The sequence below is a fragment of the Manacus candei genome, unplaced genomic scaffold, assembly GCF_025592945.1.
Source record: "Manacus candei isolate 608988 ecotype Guabito, Panama unplaced genomic scaffold, ASM2559294v1 h1tg000002l, whole genome shotgun sequence".
In the NCBI taxonomy this organism is placed as follows: domain Eukaryota; kingdom Metazoa; phylum Chordata; class Aves; order Passeriformes; family Pipridae; genus Manacus; species Manacus candei.
Genome location: NW_026138050.1, coordinates 16717839 through 16744234, shown reverse-complemented (window position 1 = coordinate 16744234; position 26396 = coordinate 16717839). Strand labels below are relative to the sequence as shown.

Genomic DNA, 26396 nt, shown 5'->3' with positions numbered 1-26396 from the left:
AGTACTAACAAACTGGCTATTTCAAAACAAACAGTTACTTCAGGTAACTGTCTGTGGCACTTGCAGAGATGACCACCTATTCCCAACTGCCATTCTACTCAAAACATTCTAGTACTGATAGACACAGCTTCACAAAGATCTGCTCCAGATAATACTGTCCTGTTACCAGTGAATCTGCCAACCAGAATGAGCTGAGAATTGTGTCCTCAAAATACTTTTTCCTACATCCACTAGAAACCACCATTCAAGAAGAGGAAGCAGAAGATAGACTTTGCAATATCTAATGTCAAAAAAGTATAGACTGTTGTAGAAATTGCAGGTCTAGTGACCCAAATTCTTTGCTAATTTCATATCCCCTTTCTGGACTGCATGGTAAGCAGAGGCAACGTACCTTCATGGTTGGGTCCTTCTCTACTAGCGGGCGACAATACACAGGCACAGGGACGTTTTTCATGCGAGTGTCTTCCTGACCACCATTGGGACTCAGCTGAGGGAAGAGAAGATGAAAAAGACAGTACAAAGCTGCAAATACCAGGGTATGGCAAGAGAGATGTAATCAGTATGGCAGAACTGATCAGAGGTGGTTGCTACTGAAGCTTCCTATCACATCTTTTGTGAAACAGAGTCCCTATGGGGAGGGGAGCAGCCCACCCAAGAGACCATTTCACCATCATCAGTGCCCCAACAGAGGCTACATATGGCCCTGCTGATGGAGAAAGGATGCTCCCTGCAAAGAGTCAGGACACTGGCATTGCTTTCCATCATGATGGTTGGGCTTGATGATCAAGGTCTTTTCCAAACTTAATGATTCTATGATCCTACGGTCTGAACCTCATCCACTTTCAAGTCATGCTGGAAGGCTCCTCCCTTTCAGGGGGTCTCTGACCACTTAAATGAGTCACAGGCCAACAAATGAGGCTGATAATGTTTGATTTTGTGTTACTGATGGGGAGAAGTGAGTGCGAACAGCATTTGTTTTTCATACTAGACAATTGTTAAAGTTCTCAGAGTATAAATGAAATAACTAATGTTCAAGCCCAATTATAACAAAGGAAATAAAAAAGAAAGGGCTGGGCTCTGGACAGAAAAGCTTAATTTCTTTTGGTTTAGGGTAGGTTCTTTCAGCACCTTCATACAGAGGAATGCTCCTCCATTGACATTAATTTGATCTCTGTCTACAACTATTATACAAACAAAACATGTACACTGTACCTCTAAATTAAATAGTTAATGACTAAGGCTAAGTTAATGACTGAGGTCATTAGCTAATGACTAAGGGCACCTCCCCTCAGCCTGTCCAGAGTGCGGTCCCTACCTGCTTGTACTTGGCTGGGAGGCTCCAGCCACAGGCCTGCAACCGCCCGTCGTCATTCCGCACGTGCTCCCGGACCTGCCGGTACTGCTCCCGCTTCTGCTCCCGGCGTGCCGAGGACGTGCAGTCACTGGGGAGAGAAGCACAGCATTACCTCTCAATCAGTGGTTAAAGACAGGAGCTGAGGGTGAAGGGAAGGTGGCCAGAACAGGGGAGGGCACACAGAGCAAACCAAATCCAGCTGTGAAAACAGATGCAGGGAATCAGAGAGAGAAAAACTTTGTGGAGGAGCAGACACAGGCAGCTGTAATCTCTCTATCACCTGAGCAATGTGGCAGGCCAAGTCACTGTCATCACCACTTAAAATGTTCCAAGAGCCTTTCAGAAACAGGGAATCACCCTTCCCTAAAACCTGCAAATCTAAGAGATCACACCAATTTTTGCTGAGCTCTTACAATTTACTGATTAATGTTTCCACCAGGAAGGCATTTTGAGTTCTTCCCCTCCTCATTTATAGCCAACTACGGATTTTTCTGTCCATTTTTAGGCTTTCTGTGCTGACAAGGAAAATGTGCACTTACTGCTGGTTCCAACAGAACAACTCTAGCTTTGCACTAGCAAAGGTTAAACCAAAAATTGATCTGTGAGCTTTTAGACATGTTTTAATATAAACAAAGGCTGTTTGAGTGTCAGCTCCAGCTCTCAACAGGTTTTTAAAGTATCATTAGGAGATACAATCAACATCAGCAGAACAATCAAATCCAAACCAAAACTCCCTACTCACACACACAAAATGACATATTTACTTAAAACAAAACCAACATCCTGCTGAAACAAAACACTTCGCTGCTCATGCTTCCTCCCACAGGGTGAGAAGGAAAGCACAAGCAGCTCTGACAGTGCGCAGTCCCACTGTGTAACGCACTGCTGGGAAGCACTCAGATACCACAGCATGACTCTGAGATGTCATCAGAGAAAAAGACAGAATAAAGGCAGTGGGTATCTACAAGGGACAAATTTATCCTTTTAAAACAATCGCTCTTCTCCTGAGCCAGTGTCTTCTCAACAAATCCTTCTTATTGCAGAAGTTATCCTACTTTACCACCACATTCTGCAAAGTTCTTCTCCACATGTCAAACCACACAACCTCGCAAATGGCAGAACATATCATGAAGTCAGTAAAGCACAGAAGAGGTTTCTCTCTTCATGTCAGAGACACAAAGAATTGTGGTAAGACTCTGCAGTAGCAATACCCAGAGGTTCATTTTTAGCATGGTTAAGATTAAAACCTAATATCGTAACTTAAATGTGCTGTGGAGAGAACTTCTGTCTTCACTTAAACTCCTTGTCAAAAGTGTCGGGCAGACATTCCATCCCTTTGTCCCAGTGCTGCCATCACACTCCACCACAAAAAGCCTACTTCATTCCATCCCAGTCGGCAAATATGAGTGCGGAACTGAGTTGGCTGAGGCCAACTCGAGCTGCAGTGGTCCCTACTGAGATGATCCATCATGGTCTGGAAATCCATGGTCACAATATGTTTGGGAGGACAAGGTTTGCCGAGCCCATCCACATAGTAACTGATGAGTGAAAGCTCCAGGAGATAAACCCCAGGGGACAGAGACATACTAACATCACACAGCTTCTAAAGTGGAAACCAGCTTATTTTAGGAAGAGCTGCAGGGGGACCTGGCTTGGCACACAGCCCGTGACTCACTCGTCAGGGAAGAACTCGAGGGTGCGGCTGCCAGAGGAGATCTGGCACATGGTGTGGCTGCGCCGCTGGCTGAACCCCGCTGTGGTGGGAGACTTGTAGTGGATATTCACAGAGGGGTAGGTCCTCTTTGCTGGGGGGGGACTGGAGGAAGAGCTGAACAGACGGCTGAAGCTGGGGACAGAAAAAGGCCAACAAGTAAGAGAAAAGGTGCCTGGGGAGACAGACACCACAGATACACAAAAGGGGAAGCAAGAGGTGCAGGATCAGGGGCTGTAAGCCTATCACAAAAACTGCCCTACTTCAAACCCAGAGCTACATCCTTGGTTTGATTGGCATAAGGCATTTTTAGCTTCCAGAAGCAGACATCTTCTGAAAACAGCCCTTTATTACAACTTACTGTGAGTGTATGAATATTTTCATTCCAGGATATTCATGAACTTTTTCAGCTTGTAAAACAAAAGCAATGCAGATGTTCAGATCTCATTTTAATCTCACTAAGGACAAAGGAAGCCCTTGAAGGCAAAAGGATTCACCTAACAACACTTTCATCTGACATTTCATTAACGTCAAGGTCCAGTAAGTTGTTGTCTAAAGTAGAAATGGTAATACTCCCCCTTTTCTTAATCTTGCACAAACCACCAAAGAACTTACAACTGCCAAATGGTGGATTTCTTCTTCTCCTGGACGGACGGGTGCTCACGGGAAGCTCTAAGGACAAACACAGCCAAAGCAAGTTAATTTCAGCATCTTTACACAAGCTTCTGCCAAGCAGCAGGTCATTTCCATCAACGAAGCCATGTCAAAAGTCAGACCAGAGAAAGGGACATGCACTGGCCTTCAATGCAAGCACACCCAAACACTTTAAGTTTCAATGTTGACATGAAGTGCAAGTGTGTTCAATGTGAAGCTTTATCAATTCCCTGTAACACTGTCACTGCCACGCACAGTCTGGGAACTACAGACCCCAGCATTACAGTCACTTCAAGCCAAGCCTTTAGAATTCACCAGTTAGAAGCAATACTCCTCCCTAGAGCTTCTCCCGTCTTAATTAGCACATAAGAAACAAGTAAGACAAACAACTGCCCAGTGTCTCCAAATAATGGTCTCCAAAATATGAGATTTGCAGCCCAGGTTCAGGAACAAGAGAGAAAGAATTGGGTATTAGAAGAGAAACATCTACAGTTTGGAAAACTTCCAGCACTTCTCAACCCCTATGTTGACAGGGGTTACATTGACACAAGGTCAAACATGGCCAAGTTCTGTCCTACACAGGGACACTCTCCAACACCCAGCCTCACCTGATCATCTCTGTCCACCTGACGGCCTCCTGGAGCTCCATCAGCCTCTCCTTGTACTGGTTGCGCTCCATCAGCACTCGGGCCATCTCCACGCGGGTGAAGCGCCGGCGCTGGGCAATGGGAATGCTGTCCTGTAGAGGGGAGGAGCACTGCTTCAGCCAACAAAAGATGCAATAGGATTGAGGTTAGTACAGGGCAAGTCAGGAGACAGACACATATTTGTTAGTTCTCCTCCTGTCCTGCCTAATTACCACCCAATTTCCCCATATAAGGTGCTAGTTCCGGACAGTGAGCTCCAAACTACGGCCCACGGACCTCTGGGTGTTCTGCAAAACCATGGAAATTAGAATGAGCATCACCACCAGCTTAAGCACATGCCCCTCCCCACACACACACACATACACACACACACGTCCCGCCCCAGGACTATCGCCAGCACGGTGCTTTCAGAGTCTACAAGGAGTGATGAGAATTGACAGTGGTCCGTTGGTTCAGAAGTTTGGAAACCAAAGTTTTAATCCATTAGCAAAGCCAGTCACAAGCAGCAGGGAGCACCACCTAATGCCATCTGTCCCCTCAGGAGGACTGGAAGAGGAGGTATTCTGTTAGTACAGATGGATAAAGGTAGGACACAGGAAACTAAGGAAAGGCCTTTTCGTCTTTGGTGACACAACCTGACCTTCCAATGAGTGCACAGGTGGCTTTGGGTTGGCAAAAACAGGAATGAGATTCTGTCTGTCTCTTTTGAGGAGTGGAAAATAAGAACAATGTGGCTAAATTGGGAAAAATATCTGCCCAGAAAAAGACTGCAAGGATTTTGGGAACTCATTACTAGGGAGTGGTACTGGGTTGTGCTAGACTGTGGTAATTCCCAAGCTCAGCCTGGCTGGTGAGTGCTGCAGAAAGCTAGAACAGCTCTCATTACCAATTCATTATTAACTAATTAAATTAACCAATTCCACCTCCACCCTCCTTGAACTTTGAATCAAACCTCTATGACCGGTCAAAACATGAACTGCAAAAATGAAAAGGAATTTATCAATTATTTTTTAAATTTAAATGAAAAAACAGACCTCCTGTCAGTTCAGCTGAAAAAACAACCAGCTCTCTTCAGCAGCTCACCAGCACAACTTGAAAATGTTCCCATCTGCCTAAATTCTCAACAGACCAAGTTCACCCCAATTAAGTCAAGAGATTTAGGCTTAGAACTGAACCTTCTCTGATACGTTGTCAGTAACACTGACAAGCACTGTATCGACTCCCTGTCCCAGCAGGGACACTTACAAGGAAAATCTCTGTTACTGCTTGGTTTGCCTTTTTTTTGGGCCACAGTTGGTCTTTGCTGAAAAGCCTCTATCCCAGTCAAAACAGTTTGAAGAGCTGTGCTAGAAGAACGGCCCATGAATTTTCTCTCTCTGTATTCTGTATCAGGCAGTACTTGCTTTTGGAAAAGAATTAACAAGCAAAACAGCACTAAGACAAGGTGGCAGTCACTGTTGCAAGGCTGGCTGTGTAACCCGGACTTCACTGCACCATGTCCTCACGGCTACAGCTTCACCGCCAGCATGGGGACAGGCTCTTCTGGAGAAGCCTGATAGTTGTAACACCTGAGCGGAACCCCACTGCACACTAGAGTTTAATTCCAAGTTAGGAGAAGCAGATACAATGGGACGGTGCTGAGCAGGGCACTGCTCTGGCATCAGGCTGCAGAGGCCACATCCTGCACAGTGCTACTGCTGCTGGGTCGGCTGCTCTGCTGCGCCACGTTCTGCTTTGGAACTTGTATGAAGATGTATTTCATGGTCATCAGCCACAACTTGTTCACCAGCCTTGCCATCATCACTAACAAAAGCACATCAATCTGCATCTCAGGACACACATATGAAGCGACATAGGTAAGCATATCAACCCCCTTTCCCCGCAGGCATTTTAGTAATGTCATATACCAATTCTGTACAGAGATAGCTGCTTACATCCTCCACCTCCTCTTTGGGCTCTCGTCGGGCAACGATGGCTTCGGATTTCACTCTAGGAAACAGGAAGAAAGGGATCAAACCAGCAAGTGACACCACGGCTGGCCCAGAGGAAGTTTAGGAAGAGAACCAGCTATGGGAAGGTCTGGCTATATCCATCACAAGGGAGAGATCTCAAACCACATGTACCAGATGTACAAATTATGAGATGCTTCTCTGGTATTTTCCCTCCCTCTTGCAGTGTGAGTCTCCAAACAGCTTCACCAACATCACCCCGCTTCTTTCAAACATTTGCTGTGAGCACCAAAATACTGGAACGGTCCAGCCATTTACTATTTCTGAACCATAATTCATGTTCAAATGTTTGATGAGAACATGGGAAAATGCTGGCTTAAGTGCTTCTTCTGGGCTGCTTCTGGTTTCAATGTGATTCTGTGTGATTCAATGCAGTGAAAAAAGCCCTTAATGTGAAGGACAGTTTGCCAAAATGGTAAAGAAGAGAACACCAAATCCCTGATTAAAAAATACTTAAAGTATTTGAGTGCTTTTAATTTCTTTAAACTCTCACATTATGAGACTCAAAAGGCATTTAAAAAATCTGCCTGCTTGCAAGACTACTTTCATTTCAGACATTCTGAACAATAAAGAGACCAGTCTGTATTATTCTTGGTGATTCTGAGCTCAGACTACAGAACCTTCCAGATTTCAGCTGCAGAACAAATCCTGCCCTCTGCCCTGAGCTCCTACAGAGTCATGCACAGACAGCCACAATGGAACCGTGCTGTTCTGAGCCCCGGGAGGCAGCCTTAGTATAGGGATGTGAAACCATCCCAGGCTTTGCTGGGCATTCAGGCTTTGGTTTCTCTTGTGTGAGAGGAAAATAAGAAGTGGGATCTTCCTGTATTGAACTTTAGAATCTCTTCTGCCTCTTCTCATTCTTAACAGAAGCAATGAAACAATTATCAACACGGGCATTTAAATATTGCTTGTGCAACTCTGCATGAGCTCTTTCAGTAAATGAATGGGCATTCACTTCTCTCAGAACTATCCTGGATGCTACAAGGATCAAGCTCTTGGCAGTTTCCTTCAAAACTATTGGTTTTGAAATTCCCTTTTTTTTTTTTTTTATTTTTTGGTTTTTAATTGCAAATTGAAACCCTTAAAGCTCCACTCCAGGAAGCCTGGATTTGAAGTTGCTGCTGCAGAATCCTAATTCTGGGGAGGAAAATTCTGGTTTTCTAAGGTTCAATAATCCATTTCAATCCAATAAAAACAATGCAATGCTAAAAATATCTCAGCCACCTACCATCAGCCTTGTCCTACTCTGTAAGGTACCTTGGAATGCCAATGCTAATCCCATGAGTGAAACGGAGTCAAATGAACAGAGGAGGTGGGTTTAGCACTCCTCACTCTCAGCTGCCTGGGGCAGGGGGGTAATCACTCACCTCTTCAGCTCCTCCTCCAGCTCCTTGACTCTGGTTTCTATTTTGGCTTTGGCCTGCTTTGTTGCTTCCAGCTCCCCCTTCAGCACTTCCTGCTCCCCAGACAGCTGGTCCACCTTGGCAATCAAATCATTCTTCACAACGTTCAAAGCATTTCTTAAAGGTGTGAAAGGCACAATAAGCAAAAATGCTCCAAACCAGAAGCTGTCCATAAAACAGACCTTAAACTAAAGTCACAGACACTACAAGGACAGTTGAAACGAGTGTGTTTAACAATTCAGTCCAGCTCTAACTCATGGGAGATTAAATTTTGTGAAGACAGAAATCACCATAATTGGTCAGGATGAGGTTTGTCCATTCCTGTATCCTGACTCTCCTTCAGAAGATGGCAAAACACTGCAGAAGGCAGATGTAGGGTAACCTACTACCTGTGTAAAGTTAAAATCTATTTTTGACAGAATGAAGGTCTGAAACACACCTTTCAAAACTGCTGCCATCTGCAATTGTGGATAATTGTGGTCGATGGCAATAGAAATATGCATTTCCAATCAGCTCCAAAATATCTTAAAATTATAAAATCAGCAACTTCCTATCACAGTTCCAGCTCTCCCCTGGGAATAAATACTCTGTCTTCTCCTTCCTGGTTGTTCAGCCTCAGTAGCTCGTTTGCCAGCCTTTCTCAAAAACTAACTCCATTATGTTGTCTGCTTCTCCTCTATCAACCATGAAATCTTTGAGAACTCTTCTCTCACAAAATTTTCTTTTCAAAGAACAAACCTTGCAAATAAAAAGTTATGAACAGAAACATCCTCACAGAGGCTCAGACCCACAACTGGATTCCCACAGAAGTTAATTTAAAGCTTGCCATTGATCTCAGGTGGCATCGGCCCCTACCAGCACATGCCCAGAGGCTTCTCCCAAGTGCCTGCAGAAAGGAAACAGTTAGGAAATAGCTCAGGAGAGCAATTCCTTTTCTACAACTGAAGGAACAAGTATTCAGGAGAACCCATCAGAGAAACAAGCGAGCCCCTGTGAGGCACGAGTTCTGGCCAAGACCTACTTCAAGGTGACATCTTATTTATAACCAGGCAGGCAGATCAGAGAATGTGACAGTTCCTTACTTGGTCTCCAGCAGCTGCGAGTTCTCCAACAGCAGATTCCCCACTTCTTTGCCCATTCCTGAAAAGAAAGGCCAGGCAGTTTTCATCTGCTCTCTTAGAAACATGAAGCTTTTGTAGCACTGCCTGACTCATGCTTGAGGAAGAGAAATCACCTTTGTTAGGCTTCCCTAGGCTCCTGTGTCCTGTGTGGAGAGTGGAGTGTCTCTCACTGAATGACCAAACAACACCAGCAAAGACACCCATGTGTCCTGTAAAGAGCCCAAATTCAGACCTAGCTTCTCATCCCGACCTTCACAGACCTCCTTGAGAGGGACAGAGGGGAGAGCTTCCCTAACACCAATCAGGGCAGTCAAGGTGGTAACTCCTGGTTCAGCCATCAGCTATTGCAAAAGTTTTTTATCATTCCTCAGAGAAAGAAGGTAGAGTTTATGGGTTTTTCACAAAGGACAGCAGAACACTGCCCAAGTTGCTGTCCTGATCTGCACACCAGTGATTTTTTTCTTTCCTAGTATTAGCCAAATTTTCTGTTTCTCAGTACAGATTTGGGACATGACTGCGACCAGTTTCATGCACATGAAAGGCTTCCCATTACCAGCCTTCTGCTAGAGCAATTTTAATAGGACTGCAGCTTGTCCCTTGCTCTATCTACCTTGAACAGCTTTCTCACAGATGTTTAAAATGTGAAGTCTCAGTCCCATCACTTCAGATCCACACTCAACACCTACACCAGACACTCTGCACTTGCCCTTGGGCACCCACGTACAGCTGCAATCTGCAGACTGGGTTACAAGAACGTTGACAAATCTGGGGCTAAGAGCGAAGGCCAAATTCTGTAGTTCATAAAACCAAAGGAGTTTAGGGACCAAAAACATATCTGGGTTGTTTCCTGCTGCCAGGGACTTGCTGAGTCCCAGGGTCAGCTTTTGCCTTACAGAGGGGGATAGAGGCCACCTGAGAGCTGAAGGCAAAGAGGCCTCTCCCTGTTGGGGGACAGTGCTGAGCGGTGCAGCTCGTATCTCACCACGGGTCCCAGAGCATGAGGAAGTCTTCCCCACCATCAGTGTTTGTGCTGCAGTGCTCCTTGTCCTGCCCTCTGAACTACCTCTTCCTTCATAGCAAAGACATCAACAGTTTTCATGATACTTCATTTGCCAATTAATTAGTATTTGCGAGAAAATTTAGAAAACACAAATTTTAAGTAAATGAAAGTTAGAGGAACATGGCAGCGCATGAGAAGTGAGAACACGTCACAACACTCCAACATACAGATCCTCTTCCCACAGTTAAATGGGATGAATTTATGATGGCAAAAGCAAATTACCAGCAAGAATGAGTAAGAAGTAGCATTTTCAAAGAGCTTTTGAAAAATCAGTAGACAGATAATTAATCACTTTGATGTTTCAGGCAATGTGTTCTTTGGATGCTGTGTCAAAGAATATTCCAACAGCACAAAAGTGGGAAACACTAACTGCAGTGCAAACTGCAGAGTATTTTGGGTTGGTACGGTGAAGGATCTATAGCCCATTTTTTTGTGGCATGCTGCTTGTTGGTCAGAAGACTCAGAAGTCATCTGTTTATTACACTGTTTTCTTGCTAATTTTAAGTGACTCTACAAATAATCAAAAAAATATTTAGCCTGTAAGGCATTAAATTGGCACAAGGACATTACAGGTGCTGAGGGACATCAAGGGAAATAGATCGTCCCCATCTTTTTGGATTAAATCATCTTCCTTCCCATTCTTGAGTCATACATCCCTCTCTGCAGCTGTTTTTGGGAAAGAAAGGAATTCTGGGAATTCCATGAGCTATCATGCCAGAACACAGCATTCCATCAGTATCCTCATCGTAGCTTCTACCTTACTCGGGTGTGACACAGTGACAACCCAATGCTTTAACCAGTCAGAGGTCTGAAAGGCTGGTCTGGCAATGAAGAACTGGATGAAGCCTCCCAGAGCCGTGGAATGGGCACTGTGAGATAACCTTCCTTGCGCAGGCTGTAGTAGGACAGCCCTGCTCATGGGAAGAAAACCCAGTGTGGAGTGACTATAAGGACTCTTCACCCCTTTGTGGTGTGGAGCAAAGGGAAGAGAGACCTGGGCAGAGCCCTGTCTAACAGAGCTCATCCTACACCATCCTCCTCCCACAGTCAGGCAAACAGTGTGAAGCATCAAAGTGGAGAATCCCCAAACCACCTCTACAGAGCAGCTGCATCCCGCTTCTTGGAGAGGTGATGCCACCACCACAAAAAAACAAACCAAGGTAATGCAAGACATATGGAGGGATGGTGAGTGAATGGAAGGAATTCGGAAAAAAATGCATGTTAAAAAAAAAAGAAAAGGACAAAAATAAAAAAGAAAAAAGGCCTTCGCCTTACCAAAGAAATCATCCCGTACTATGAGAGCCATCCCATACGAGAAAGGGAACAGAAAGAGATGGGGACAAAGGGGAAGAAAGGAAGAGAAAAAAAAGCAGCCATTAAGTACCAGTTTGTAAACAGCAAACAGAGCAGCTCATCAGCACGTGTACAATGTGTGGTGCCAGCACACGTGAGAAAGTAATCTTGTTCTACTGCAGCCTGACCTAACAGGGACTTCTACCTGAGAGCATCACAGAATGGTCTGGGCTGGAAGGGACCTTAAAGACCACGTCATTGCAACCCCCTGCCTTGGGCAGGGACACCTTCCACTAGACCAGGTTGCTCCAAGCCCTGTCCAACCTGGCCTTGAACAATTCCAGGGATAGGGCAACCACAGCTTCTCTGGGCAACCTGTGCCAGGGCCTCACCACCCTCATTGTAAAAAAATTCTTCCTTATATCTAATCTAAATCTCCCCACTTCTGGTTTAAAACCATCACCCCATGTCATATTGCAACAGATGTCAGGATGAGCTTGAGATGACCTCATCGGCTTATTCCATCTTCATCATTTCCCCTGTATGACACATCCTTGAGTTTCCCATCACCACAACAAAGGCAGGTCAACAGACATTATGAACAGGGTGAGGGAAGGACAGTGGCAGGGAGGAAAAATAAAAGAGGGTGAGTATCAAAGCTTTAATCTGGCCTAAAAAGGCCCAAATCCACCTCCACACTGCAACAAACTCCAACTCCACTTCAGTGGGAGGTTTTCTGAGGAATGTCCACAAAAAAAGTGGCTTACGGTAAAAGCAGTTTGAATGAAAAGAAAGGATGATGCTGTCCCTTTCTTTGTACCATCACAGAGCCCTCACAGCAGTGCCGGGCACAGGGATGGGGCAGAGCTCATTGCACACCTCATCACACCACTGCAGCTGCCAGGTCACCACAGGGAAAACTTCACCCAGTTTACACTGAAATCAAGAAAGCTCCCCTTGACATCAACTGAAATCACATAAAGGCCCAAGTGTGTTCTACAGGACAGTGCAGAGGATGGTCCTAGGGCAGCAAGCACCTTCTCCAAACAAAGGACAGAGCTATCAGTGACAGATGAGCCATCACCCAACTCCTGCCAGAAAGACAGAAGCTTTGTCACTCTAACCCACTACCACTATACCCTAAGAGGGCTGGTATTCACCAGGTAACCCCTACAGCAATAGGCATACGGAGGGACTCCTCACAGCACAGTGAAGAGGAGAGGACAATGGGACTTTCACTCAGCCTGTCCCCACCCAACTTCTGCTACAAGCACCCCTCCTGGCAGAAAAAAAAAGCCATTTGAGCCCCAAGACCTTGAGTGACAGGTCATTGTGACACTGTGGAGCAAACCTGCCCACAGCCACACAAGGAGAGCAGGTTGAAAGGCAGCAGGAGTGTGAGCAGAGCGGGGACCTCCCGCTGTGGGGACCCACCAGTGTGAGGCAACAAAGCGAGGCGAGGTGGGAGAAGTCTGCAAAGCCAACTGTGTTTGGACAAGAGCAGGGGAGTATCACACGTGTATACCACATCATCCGACCTCAACCAAGAGAAAAGAAACAAGAAAGGGAACTGAGCAGGAGATACACACCTGAGAACTCCCCTACGCGCCATGTCCAGCGAAGCACAGAGAGACAAGGGAAAAAGGAAGTGAAAAAGGATCAATCAGTGACTGAAACCAACAAAATCAAAATTTTGTTCAAAAAAAATTAACAATGATTCAGCCATTTCAATGTCAAAAGGCATGAAATAGTAAGGACAGGACCTGCCATGGCTGTCGATGGCATGACTCTACATACAGGACAGAAAAAAAAAAAACAAACCCAAGGGAAGGTAAATTGTGGTACGACTGCAACGGCTCAGCTACCCCCAGCTTTCCAGACGTGGATCCCAGGCAATCACATCTTCGTGGATTGGGTAAACCTTTACTTTCTCATCCTCTCTTTACTTTGTCATGTACCACTAAACGCTCAACAGCTCATTCCACTACCTCTCACTTTCCCCTCTTCTTGTGATTTTAACAACTAGATCCTCTAATAATAACTGTGCTCTGCAGTGACACTTCATCTTGCAAAAGACAATTAGTTGCATTTAAAACCCTTTTGCAGTGCTGGGACTTGGTTTGATAATCCCATTTCATCTTCTGCATACAACACTTACTGTTAACATGGCAGCATTTCTGTCTTCATCACGGAATGCAAATGCAAAGCAAACATAGTTGGTTATCCTAAACCTGAATCACAGAATCATTGAATGGTCTGGGTCTGAATGATCACCTCATTCCAACCCCCTCTGCCACGGGCAGGGACACCTTCCACTAGCCCAGGTTGCTCCAAGCCCTGTCCAACCTGGTCTTGAACACTTCCAGAGATGGGGCAGCCACAGTTTCTCTGGGCAACCTGCTCACCACCCTCACAGTAAATGACCTGCCCACTGAGCACAACCAAACTGAGAGTGCTCCTCTGTGTCCCAAAACACCTGGGATAGGGAAGAGCAAGAAGGGGGAGCTGATACAAGGGGGGTTAGGAGAAGGGGGAGACGGGATAAGGGAAGCCTACCCAGGATTGGGAGGTAAGAACCTGTGATTAACAAGAGAATATGCAGGAAAACAGCCAACTCAGTGCTCCTAAGGCTGTAGGAGAAAGAAAGGAATTTGGTCCCCAACTACCAGTAGTAAATGATTGTTCTCACTCCACATTTTTCTTGAGAATACTTCCTGTACAAATTCATGTATGTAAAGCTGGATTAGAGTGGAGGGGAAACTCATATGTTTCATTTGTCATTTTATATTTGAAAACTGCAATGAAGAGTGCCAGTTTTGTACCAGGAGATGCTGGCCACTTTGCAGATATCCAGAAGGAATAAATGGGATTTTCCATTCCAGAATCAGACTTGCCTGCCAGACACTTGTCGAGGGTAATTTCTGTAGGTCCTGTTTTTAAGGTCCTCTTTTAATGAGATTTCTCTTTCTTTAAGAAACTGAGACAAAAAAAGAGACAATGCTTTGCAGATTGATTGCCAAGTTTTGAGAGACTGGAGGAAGTATTACGCCTTCAGTTAGGTGGGGTTAAATTCATTAATTCATTTGATTTATAGAGAGAAGTGAGCTCCAAATACGACCAAGAGAGAACTCTTTCAGCTTCTGGATCTTGTTTCTTACATGACATTCATAAAGCACCATTTCCTCAGTGTCTCTTCAGACTCAAAAGGTACAGCACAAAGAGAGAACATTCTACCTAACAAAAAAGGTAAAATTTTGGATAATGTTGACAGATTTGTCAGCATCACGATCTAGCCCTTTGCTTGCACCTCTGCCAGACTTTCTTTTGTGCTTTCTATTGTGCAATGCAAAAAAAAAAAAGTACCAGACTCATTTCTTGTTGAGAGACATGACCCCAAGATCTCTCTGTGCTTCCTCCCTTTGTACAACCCGGCAACACATGTGTTCATTTTAAAGAACGCTTTTCTGTGCACAGAGTCAGTAGCCAGAACTCAGCAAAATGATTAATTAGATCAATGTTTTGCACAAAAAAAAGGCACAGTCCATCTCCCAGGTTTGAAAAGGAATCAGGAGAAGCCTTCCTATTCTGCTGGCCTGCCATGGGATCACCTGCAAGGGTTCTGCTGCTCTGCCTAAGCCAGAAATGGTACCAGCACAGAAATGTCCTCCTCGTAAGCCACACCGTGATCTTCAGGAGCCACACTTACATAGGCCCCATTCAACAAAGTCTTTGTACATTTTTATTGCAAGTGGTAACTGCCAAACAACAGACATCTCACCACCCTGAAGTCTCTGGGCAGCCCTATAGCTGGAAGAGGAGAAGTTTCTTTGACTTTAACTGAGACTGCGGTGAACAACGTTGCAAGGTTTGGGCAGCTAAAAGCTTTGGTTTTTTGATAACAACAGTCTGCATTTCTCCCTGATTACTGGGTCAGGCTACAGGGTAATCCCAAAGGAAAGCGGATTCCCAGAAGGTAGGCTTCCAAAGTGGGAGGCAGGTTGTCCAAAGCAATTCATACATCAAGCAAGTAATTTTCCAGAATACTAACTCTTTCAAGCCAATAACTCCTGATGCCCCAGTCATTCTGGGGGGAGAAGGAAAGCAGCAGTTGGCACAGTTATTAGTGGAGAGAGTCAGAGAATCAACCAAACACTCCTTGATAAGGAAGCACTTGAGCACCAAGATAAAATAGATAGTCAGTGGCAAGATTATCCATGGTTTTAGTGCTTTGATTCTGCTAGGAAGAGAAGTCCCAATAATGTAAGGAGCTGGCTAACCAAAATCCATTCCACAGCAGGTAGAGAGAGGAAGCTTTAACCATCACAGGTAGTTCCTACTGTCAACCTTCTCTTTAAGCAGGAGCCCCAGCCCTTCTGCAATGGCCGCTATCATCCAGAGGATTCTCAAACCTGGAAATCTTGCTTTTCCTTTAAAATATTTAATTTTGTAAGTATCTGCACATGTTGGCTCCCATCACCGCAGGCAGAGAAAGCCTGTGTGTTCATCCTAAGTCTTCTACAGACGTTTTTCTTCTGGCAATCTTGAGTTACAGGTGAAACAATAAATGATTTGATGCTTCAGGCCATGGTCATCAACCCATGCACGAGGCCTCTCTTGCATGCTGCAGGACTAGCATCATGATTTAAAAAATCAACCCAAACCTATCAATATCAAAAAGCATTCTGACGGCGGTCTGGATCTTGTTCTTACATTCCAGTCACACTATCGCCTAGAATAGTAACAATTTCACAGATATTTGTCTTAGATGAAGTAAGAAGTTTTGTATTAACCTCCTTTTCAGTCTTCAGTCCACATCTTCAAGGTTAAGTTTTTGGTGAATAGGGCAAAATCTACCCCCTCTGCAGAAACATACCCTTTTAGAAGGTCCTTATACAAGACACATCAAAGCTGATGCAAGTACCTTCCTAATTTGTGCAAAGGTCAGCTGCTGCAAATGTGTGACATGATTCAGCTCGCCCTGTTCTGGACACATATATAGAATCAATCTTAAAAGTTTATTCTTAAGCAGCTCTACATTGGTAAACACCAGAAAGGAAACGTTCACTTTCAAATCAGATCTCTTGCTACCAAGTGCACAGAAAGCATGTTGCTGGAGTCCTTGTGTCTCCTAAGACTCCTTAAGCTCAGCAGTAAGGTGGAAAGTGAGATACACAGTTATAAACTCCGTCAGCTGCCCGTGTCACCTGAGCATTCAAAGACCACTTGTACTGTCCTGATGCAAGAAAAGAGTCAGCAGGAATTAAGAACATGCTTAAATTCTGTCAGAAATTAAGGTCTAGATACTCAAGCGTCTGATAAAAAACGTAAGGAGAGCGCTCAGAGTGCTCCCTGAGGCAAAGTTGCTTCTTTGACTGCTGCAGAGTCCCAGCCAGGAACACAGAACACAGCCCAGCTGCAGGTATTACAAACACTTTCAAAACCAGCCTAAAAAGTTAATTACTACTTTTACAGTCTTAGACAGACTGTAAAAGAGTAAATATTGCATTACAGACCATAATATTTCCACATAAACTTCAAAAACTTAAACAGAGGAGTTACTTTCTTACAAATTTCAAACAAACTGTTTATTCCAAGCACAAAATTACTGGAGGGAGCAATTTTTGGGGCAGAAGGAGCAAATTTTGGCTTCAAACTATTTGTCTGGGAGTATCTTATAGAAAAATAACTTATGCACATAAAGACAACACAAATAAAAGATACCCAATAGCTGAGGTTATTTTCTAAGTGAGTGTTACTGTATTGCAGGTACATGCTTCAGTCACATTTATCTCAACTTCCAGGCATTTTTTAAAAAGCTAAACATCCAAGTTCTGGAAAAAAAAAGAGAATTTAAGTGTTTCTGGAAGCTTATTATATTGTCATTGTACCAGAGAAAAGAGAATGGTTCTAGCAAGGTTTTACCTAGCAGATCTGCTCCTTCATCAACATCTCCAATGACCTCGGACCCAGCTGTGGACAGTTCATGGTACAGGGAGTCTGTGTTGATGCCAAATGCTTTGTTCACAATCCCCTGTGTTGGGCTGTTGTTGGAAGCAAAAAAACAGAAGGAATCTTGTTACCTGGCAACATTTAAGCTCAAACATTTGTCTTTGAGATATTGAGCATCCCAGACCGTCACAATCAAAAGCCCGAGAGCACATTCCACCTGTTCACCATGGGATTCTTCTGAAAACTCCATTGAAGTCCTCCGTGCACTTATGGGTCACAATGCTCTGACCAGCCTCACCTGGCACTCACACCCACCCCCACTGGTCCCAGGGCTCCCTCTGATCTCAGGCCTGTGCCTTCAGTCCTTCTCTGAGCTGCAACTGCCTTCAGCCCCATCTCCTGCTGCTCCTGGGTAGCACTGGGACCGAATTCATGCCCTTGCCTTGTCTGCTGACAGAACCCATTACCAGTGCTCCGCTCTCCCTGCTCAGAGCCTGCAGGACTGGGATGCTTGGGGTTACCTCTGCTTGTCCTCTCTTGTGGGACAGTCTTGCCTCTCTCCTCAAACACTTAAAAAAATAAAAACTGAGAAAAGCTTGAGGTTTTAAAATGGAATTCAGAACTGAGCTCTTATTAGACAAATGCATCTCCTCCCTCTTCCTGAGAGCTTACGCTCATGTCCTCTTTGCTTGTCTTGAACCTTCTGTTGCTCCATCATCTCTCCATCCTCCCTGACTCAGCAAGGCAAACAAGCCCAGTCCTGGGTCAGCTGGACAGATTCTGCTGCAGATCACCAGCAGGCATCTGCCTTTTTGGAGAACCCAAAGCAGGTCAGGACCTCTGACACTGACACTAGGCAGAACTATGTCAAACAGCTGCCTTGTGAGCTCAGTGTGAGTCAGAGAATCTGTTCCTCACTCTTTGTGAAGCCAAGTGACAGAGCACACAGGGAAAAGTCATAAGCAGTACCTGCTACCCGTGCGTTCCAGGCGGGGGTCCTGACACATGTCCAGCTCTGGAGTAGAGTCAATGATGTCCTGGACATCGGACCACTCATCACTGCTGCCCATCCCTAGGTAAGACAGTACATGTCATCTACAGGATCAGGACTTTCACAGGATGGTGTTTCTTGAAGGGAATTTTACAGCTTTGAATATCGAGGCTTGAAAATTTCATGGTGCCACCTTCAAAGTCTTAAAATCAGAACAGAAAGTGACTGAAGGAACAACTGCAGAGCAGGAACAACATCATAAGCATCCCCTCACCCCCACCATAACAGAGCATCACCAAAGTCATTGCCCTGAATACCCAATAAAATGGGATAAGCAGAAATACTTCATCCATTGAGGTAAATTCCAAAAAACCCCTTTTATCTGCTGTCATGGTTTGAGATAGCCCCAAAATCCAATTCCCTAGCTCTATTCCCCCTCCCACATCTCAACTTAATGTGAGATGGGTTTTTCCAGACAAAACACACCAGACTCAAAGTGGGGGAAAGGGAATATATTACAATGACTGTACAAATAAATACCATATCACATTATACACACGATCACAACTATCTCTACCATGACATATGTATTTACACTGATCAGATCTCTTCTCCCCTCCAAATAAAAGTCCAGGAGGGAAAGAAGGACAGATCCCTTCCAGTCCTTAAGCAGCAGCATCTTCTGAGGCAGCAGTCTGTCTGTGTTCTCCACATGCAGCAGCTGATAGCTGGATTTCTGCCAGCACTTACGAGGGAGGTATCCAAACCTCTCTCAGCCCCATTGCCTCCAACCGAGGGGTCTTCCGTGGGCTTCGTAACCCCAGACAAGGTCGTATCACCACGGTCATATCACGAAGACACAGGGGGGTCTTCGTGACGGTCTGGTATCTCCAGGAGACTCAGCTCCTTGCAGGGCCTCTGTGCCCTGCTCTCAGGCTGCCACCGTGGCAGCAGTGCAAGGGGGGGGAGAGCCAAGGTCAACTCCCCCCGCATTCCATCGGGCCGTCCCGGTCCAGCTCCGGGACGTCTTTTGAGCTTCTCAGCTCCTCTCTCTCTCCGGTGCTGCACGTCTAAAACTCTTCTCCTTAATAGGAGTCCATCTCCCTCTTTTCTCAGAGGGATCTCAAAGGAGTTTTGGGGGGCTGGTACAGTCTTACCCCCAGAACTCTGTCTCTCAGGCTGCTGGCTCTCTTTCTCCCAGCTCTGTCTTCCAGGAGTCTTCTCTGTGGTGTTGCATGTTTCTGTTGCTTCTTGGTCTTATCTCTGGCTCTCTGCCACCGTTTCTCTGGTCAGTGCTGGCTGCTGCTCTGCGCCCATGGAGAAAACATCTCCCAGCATAACTACAGGCACCTAGCCCAGCTTTATGCTGTTCCAGGTCCCCGCAGCCCCCAGCCAGGGGCTGGGAGGCCCCAGAGGGCCCGAGGGGCTCAGAGCCCCTTCCTCGTGGTTCTACAACATGGCCACCTCTCCTCAACAACTCATCTCTTCCGGTGAGCTTGTGGGATGTTGACATTTTTGCAGGAGCGCCCATTGGACAGAACTCCAAAACTTCCAGGGGTTTCCACCCCTTGGGGTCTACCACTTTTCTTAGCCTCTGGGGGAACACAAAATTCAAACCATGACATCTGCCAGTAAAAACTCTTCCATCCCCATGCAGCATTTGCTGAGATGGAGGGCAAGACAGTGATTTTCTGTACAGCTTGATAGAGATTACTGTTGTTAGGAATTGCCACTATTTAGTTTTACTAGAAATAATTTTTCGATACAAATTCTCAAGTCTACAGTGGTTTAGATACCCATTAAGGTGAAATTTCACTTCAAATCGATACATGAAATCTGCTCTGGATTCTGCATAATCTACAGCCTCAAGCCAGTATTTAAAGAATAAGGAAATTCTTCCTCTTGTTAGATCTCATTTATTGGATACCAAACTCTTCAAAAGCTCAGACTTGCACCTACTCTAAACAAGAAACACAAACACAAACACAGTGTCTGTTCACACAAACACAGTTCCTGTTCACACAAGGGATTCCTGAAGGCTTAAGGACCTAATTTGTGAATTACATTAGTCCCTCAACGACACTAGATGTGAAATTTTTGACCTTTCCAAACGGTCTCAGTAGCAAATATACATAGCCCATGACAACCGGAGTGTTGATTTGATTCTTTCAGGCTGGCATTGTGCACCAAATCCACACTGGAAGACAAAGCATGACGTGGATCTGCTGCCAAAGCAAGGCATCCACACCCAGCAGGTCTCACACAAACACCGCCTTTCTCAGCTTTATTTTATCAAGCTGGGAAGCTTTTCTGCAAATACCTTTGAGTACCCTTTTTGGTAGCTCAGCTCTAAGGTATGTGCATCACTGACAGACATTTTAATTACAGATGCATAAAACACAAATTAAAATTCAAGTATGTGAGTTTCTTCTCAGCAGGGAGAGCTGATTTTGCTTTAGGCATGAGAAACACAGCTGAAAGGTTGAATATGCAAAACACACAGGAAAGACACAACTGTCTGCCTTGAGCAGATCCCACAACATCATACTTCCACCAAGGAAAAAAGCTTCCACATGCACAGTGACCTCACAATTGCACAGATACAGAAGAGAGATGACTTTGACCCAAGAAAACTGTTGATAGTAAATGAGCTTGTAAAGCAGCAACTGTAAAAATCAGGGTATTTACAGGGCATTCAAATTACTGACATCCATGCTTAGCTTCTCTGATACAAGTGTTGCATGGCCTTGCCTTGGCCAGGATCACAGCCAGAACACAATCTAACAGCTGGCTGTGCAGAACCTGTATGTTTCTACAGACAACTACCCTAGTTTCTGGCACATGGACATTTGTGACCCTGGGACCCCCTCAGGAAAATACAGACTGGGACTCGGTCACAGCAGTTCTCATTCAGTGCTACAGCAAAAGATGTTATATGCTGGTTTATAGTCTTAATTTGTTAGGAACCAGCTTGTCAATGTTAGCAGAGGAATTTCTGCTTTAGTAATAACTCAGTTATAACTTCTGCTTTCCAAGTAATAACTTGGGAAAAAAGATGATCAGCTAGTTCAGATGCCAACCTGAGAGATCTATGCTCATCTCTATGCTTCTGCAGATTTTTTTAGTGACCTTCAGCTAGTCTTACAGTCTTTTTCTATGTTAAGTTCACGACCTGTAAAACAATTCACTTCTCATTTCTGATGGCCACTGCAAGTCTGAATACAACCCAGGGTGAGATCTGCTCAGACACTGCATGGGCACAGCTGCATTAAACAGCACAGAAAAGGCCTTTTATCATGTTATTACACCATTTATTTATTTACACCATATATTTATTACACCTAAGGCGACTGAAGGCCCACACTAAGACCTTAAACCATCTTGTCCAGGAGCTGCTCTATGCTGATGATGCTGCCCTTGTCGCCCACACAGAAGCAGCTCTGCAGCATTTAACATCCTGCTTCGCAGACGCTGCTGAGCTCTTTGGGCTGGAAGTCAGTTTAAAGAAAACAGAAGTTTTCTATCAACCAGCACCTCAGGAAGTCTTCCTTCATCCCCATATCACCATTGGCGAATCAGTGCTCAGATCAGTCCAGCAGTTTAATTACCTAGGCAGCCTCATCTCCTCAGATGGTAAGATTGACGGAGAGATAGGCAACAGGTTAGCAAAGGCATACAGTGCCTTCGGAAAGCTTCATAAAAGAGTTTGGCGAAATAAACACTTGAACAAAAGTACAAAGATCAGTGTTTACAGAGCCACAGTGCTGTCTACTGGATCTGAATCATGGGTCATCCACCGCCACCACCTGCGACTCCTAGAACACTTCCATCAACGCTGTCTCCGCACAATCCTAAACATCTACTGGTCAGATTATGTGACTAATACATCTGTTCTAGAACAAGCAGCAGTCACAAGTATTGAGGCCATGTTGCTGAGAACACAGCTGTGCTGGGCAGGGCATGTCTCCAGGATGAAGGACCAACCACCGCCTCCCTAAGATCCTGCTTTATGGTGAACTTGCCACCGGCTGCCGCATGAGAGGAGCCCCAAAGAGGAGATACAAGGACTTCTTGAAACAACATCTCAGCCTTGGCCATATTGATCAACATAACTGGTCTACTCTGACCTCCAACCAGGAGGCCTGGAGACACACCATCTATAACGCTGCTGATGCCTTTGAGAAAGCACACAGGATCACCCTTGAGGAGAAAAGGCAACGCAGAAAGAATCGTGCCTTGCAGAATTTACCACCTAAGGAGTCTTTCTGCTGTGCCTTTTGCAATCGGACATGCCTGTCTCATATTGGCCTTTTTAGCCACCAGCACGTTTGTGACAAACATGGGTAGAGACCTTTCCCAAATCTTCATTCGCAAAGCCCAGCCATGATGATGATGATGATGACACCATTTATTTAACAGCCTGGTGCTAAAGCTTAGGTGATGGTTTTCCTGATGAGAAATCATTAATTCAAATTACTAAAGGACTCTGGGAAGTGGACAGAAAACAACTGTAACTTCCAAAGATTTGGGGGTGTTCTTATATGACAAAGAAACTAAAAGAATCAGCTCATTTATCTGAGAAAACCAGCTGAACACAATTGCTATTTTTAAACACATCAGGGTGTGGGATAAACACACAGAAAGGAAAATAATTATTTAATCTGAAAAATTTGGCATTTGAACAACTGGATAAAAATACTTATGAATAAATCCAGAGAGAAAACTAAATACAAGCTTTTAACTGTCACATTGATGAGGTCCAGAAACAGCTTCCCAAAAGTTCAGCCCAAGATGGGACTTGACTGCTTATGAAAGAGGTTCCACAACATGGATGAATGACACTGCAGGGCACTGAACTCAATAATCTGTCCCCATCCTGTGAATTTGTGAAATATTCATATTACTGATGTTTCAAAAACTTGCTATGCAGAAAACTGCTACCATCCAATTAACCCTGCCTCACTCATGTACCTTCCATGTCAGGCTTCCTCAAATTCCATACTTACAGTGCAGTCACCCAGCCTCTCCCTGTAAACAGAGACACACAAGCATTGGGAAGTTGATTACAATAATGACAAGCTGCCATACCTATGCTGACATTCCTCATCTCCTGTGTGACCTGGACTTCCATGTTCCGGCTGTTCCGCTTTTCTCGTGCCCTCTTATTGCTCTTGGTGGTGCCATTGGTGTACTCGCTGATGGGCTGGATGCTCTCGTTCAGAGGGGTGACAGCAGCAGAGGGCACGGATGACGTGGGAGTGTTGGACTTGGTTCCCGTGGTGCTTGGTGTGGCAGCTGCTGAGGACTGCCCAGATTCAGACATCTCATCCTGGGGGCACTGTGGCAATTCCAGGGAGGGGGAAGAACAGAAAGGGAAAAGCACAGCTATACATTTCAGTTAATGTCCCATTTGTTGGGGTGTGGCTGCCTTAAAGCATTATGGAGCATGGCTCTTGCTCGCTGTACCCGCTACATGTCCAGCGCTTACTGGTGACACCGGGCACTGCCACCACAGTGAAGCAAAGAGTTCTCGTGCTGAACTCAGCAAGCAAATCCCATCTGTGAAAGGGCTGATACCCTTCCTCCTTCACTACGGAACACTGCTCTTTACAAACCACACCAGTTTGTGACCTCAGGAAAGATGGCCTTATCACAAGTGAAAAGCACCTGCAGCTCACACTGACTACGGTAAAAGCTGAAGGGCTTTGGCACTTGCAGCAAGCCAGGCCAATGTTTTCCAAGGCTGGAAGGCACCATGGATATCACTTGGGAAGGATCTGAAGTGGCCTCCTAGAAATCTTGGCTGATGTCATTACTGTAAGCCACCAACACACTTGGATGAGAGAACAGCAAACTGGTTTTGCCACTAAACTGCAGAAGCGAAGCAGACACCAAGCTGGGATGGTCTGGCTTGGCTGGTACAGGAGACCTACGTCCACAAACCACCTTATGCAGAGCTAGCCAGGCATGGGTCCAGCTGGAGAACACAGCAGAAATAGGTGTGGTTTCCCACTTCCAAATGGCAGGATGACAAGACCCAAGAATTCCAAAAGCTGACAAATCAACAGAGGAGATGGATTCCCAGTATGGAATATGCAAAACAGCTCTTGGGTTTACAGACATTATAGCCCCATTTCTTGTACCACTATCTCTGGAGAAACAGGGAGGCTTTAAGGCTCTGGCGGGGTTTTACAGTGTGACCTGTGTTTGTCAATTAAAACAGCACTCCTTCACTCAGCCAAGGAACATCCTGACCAGTGCTGTGATCATTCCCAGACCCAAATGAGATCTCCCCACTCTTCATGGCAGCCCACTCTAATTACTGCCAGAAGGGAAGTGACAAAATTAATGCTGAGAGTTATATGTGACAGTGAGTTGACATTGGGTGCAGTGACATTCAGAACCTGCACGTCCAGATCCAGTTTTCATCTTCACCACTGGCCTCCCACCTCCTGTGCAACTACTACAGAGATCCTGGTTCTGCTCCGAGGCTGCTCTGAGTCCCCCCACCTGTGACACTGTTTCACTTCACTCATTTGGAAGTCTTGTTCCCTTATTCTAATAATACTTTCACAACATAACAAAAAAATCCAAAATGGGATGAGCGAGAAGACTGAAAAAAATGGTGACTTAACCCTTTGCAGCCATATTTTTTTTTAATCTGGAATCTTACTAAGATCTTCCTTTAATTAGACTGGCCTCTATATGCTTATCTTAGAATGCCCTGCTGAACAATGCATCATGGAAACCAAAGGTTTTACATTGCACCTGAGCATTTATATTGGAAATTAAGTTTTTTTAAAATGGTGTTACCATTAAATGCAATCTACGTTTTGTACAGTTTCTGCATTTTTAGTCCAAACAGCACCCATATTCCCACATGAATACCCAAACTGTCTCCCTGCACATTTGCTGGTTTCAGCATCAAGACTGAGATGAGGACTTTGCACTTAGGCTGCTACACGTGAAAATGACACTTCCCACCTCTACTTCATATTCCTGGTTCAGGAGCTACTTTCCTAATATGTAAAGAAAAAAAAATCAGTGGGGTTTTTGAGAACAAATAGGATACAGTAAGCCTTGGACTACCTCAACTGCAGTTTGCCTGCTGTGCTTTCTGATGTACAAAGGGACAAAGAGTATCAAGTGTGAAGTGCAACCATGAAAACTCTTTCCCCGAACAAAACTGCTGTTGGATGAAAGACTTCAGGGATGCCCTTGCACCCACTGTGAGTCTATGAGAATAACCAAAGTCCAGGAACACCTCAGCATAGTAAGAGACACCCAGGTCGGTCCACATGTCATTCCTTCTTCTTATGAACCAGATGTCATTCAAAACTCCTGGATCACCAGTGTCTATAGGGTGGTATTTGTAACAGAGATATCCTGTAACTTCTTGTTTATTGGCATAACCTGCCCCTCACCCAGAGCACACCAATGAGAAATTACCCTGGTCTTCCACTTACTCTTTGGTTATAGATCTGAGTCTTATATTTACCTAGAAAACGTACTTTATCAACCTAACAGCCTGCATTGGAGAAATTCCTCCCAAATATAAATACTACCAACATGCTCATCTTCACAGACCAGGAGCTGGTATCTCCATTCTATTGTCTGACTGCTCTGTTAATGCTAAATATTGCACTAAGAGTACAGCTGTCCTCTACAGCACAGAAGGCATTCTCCAAAACCCATAGCTCACCCAAAGAATACTCTCCACAGTCACCACTTACCTACAGCCATACCTGTCAACCTCCTAAACATCAACTGTGTAGTAGTGACCTCCAAAATGCATTGCAAAGGCCCAACATTCATAGCAGTCATATTTCACCATGAGAAGCCACAACTGTATGGTTATAACACTGAAAGCATAGTACATAAAAACAAAAATGTTAAGAACTTTCATCTCCAAAACACTGTATAAAATAAACGTACACCTGAATGCAAAAATAAAATAACGACAGCAACTAAAACAGAAAATAGTAATAATAAATAAACAAGGACACTTAAAATGTAACTATAGTATGGCCCCACGAAGAAGAAAAACGAGTCAGAAGAGTCAGGTACATACTGGGAAGGTGAGTCGTGTGTGCAGTGACGTCAGCAAAATATCAGAACTCTGAAGAAGGGGCAAGGGGTGCATGAGCCACACTGCTGAGATCTCAGTCATGCAGAGGATTTAAGAGACAGCGTTTCAGTCA

General features: G+C 44.9%; 1 protein-coding gene across 33 annotated transcripts in view; it reads right to left on the bottom strand.

The window, feature by feature from the left end:
- Positions 1–26396, bottom strand: part of MAPK8IP3 (mitogen-activated protein kinase 8 interacting protein 3) — a 91403-nt gene that overhangs the window by 14925 nt on the left and 50082 nt on the right. For 16 of the 33 annotated variants that reach the window (XM_051769558.1, XM_051769700.1, XM_051769634.1 and 13 more), the window contains 13 exons: positions 23284–23533; positions 18174–18276; positions 17178–17296; positions 12845–12856; positions 11238–11255; positions 8864–8921; positions 7746–7898; positions 6274–6355; positions 4328–4479; positions 3681–3737; positions 3030–3200; positions 1316–1442; positions 392–487 (listed from right to left, as the gene is read on the bottom strand). In XM_051769558.1, coding sequence (XP_051625518.1) covers positions 392–487; positions 1316–1442; positions 3030–3200; positions 3681–3737; positions 4328–4479; positions 6274–6355; positions 7746–7898; positions 8864–8921; positions 11238–11255; positions 12845–12856; positions 17178–17296; positions 18174–18276; positions 23284–23533 — 1398 coding nt within the window. Of the gene's footprint in view, positions 1–391; positions 488–1315; positions 1443–3029; positions 3201–3680; positions 3738–4327; positions 4480–6273; positions 6356–7745; positions 7899–8863; positions 8922–11237; positions 11256–12844; positions 12857–17177; positions 17297–18173; positions 18277–23283; positions 23534–25928; positions 26053–26396 lie in introns of those variants that run through there. The other 17 variants (XM_051768110.1, XM_051769176.1, XM_051768200.1 and 14 more) reach the window with 8 other exon arrangements.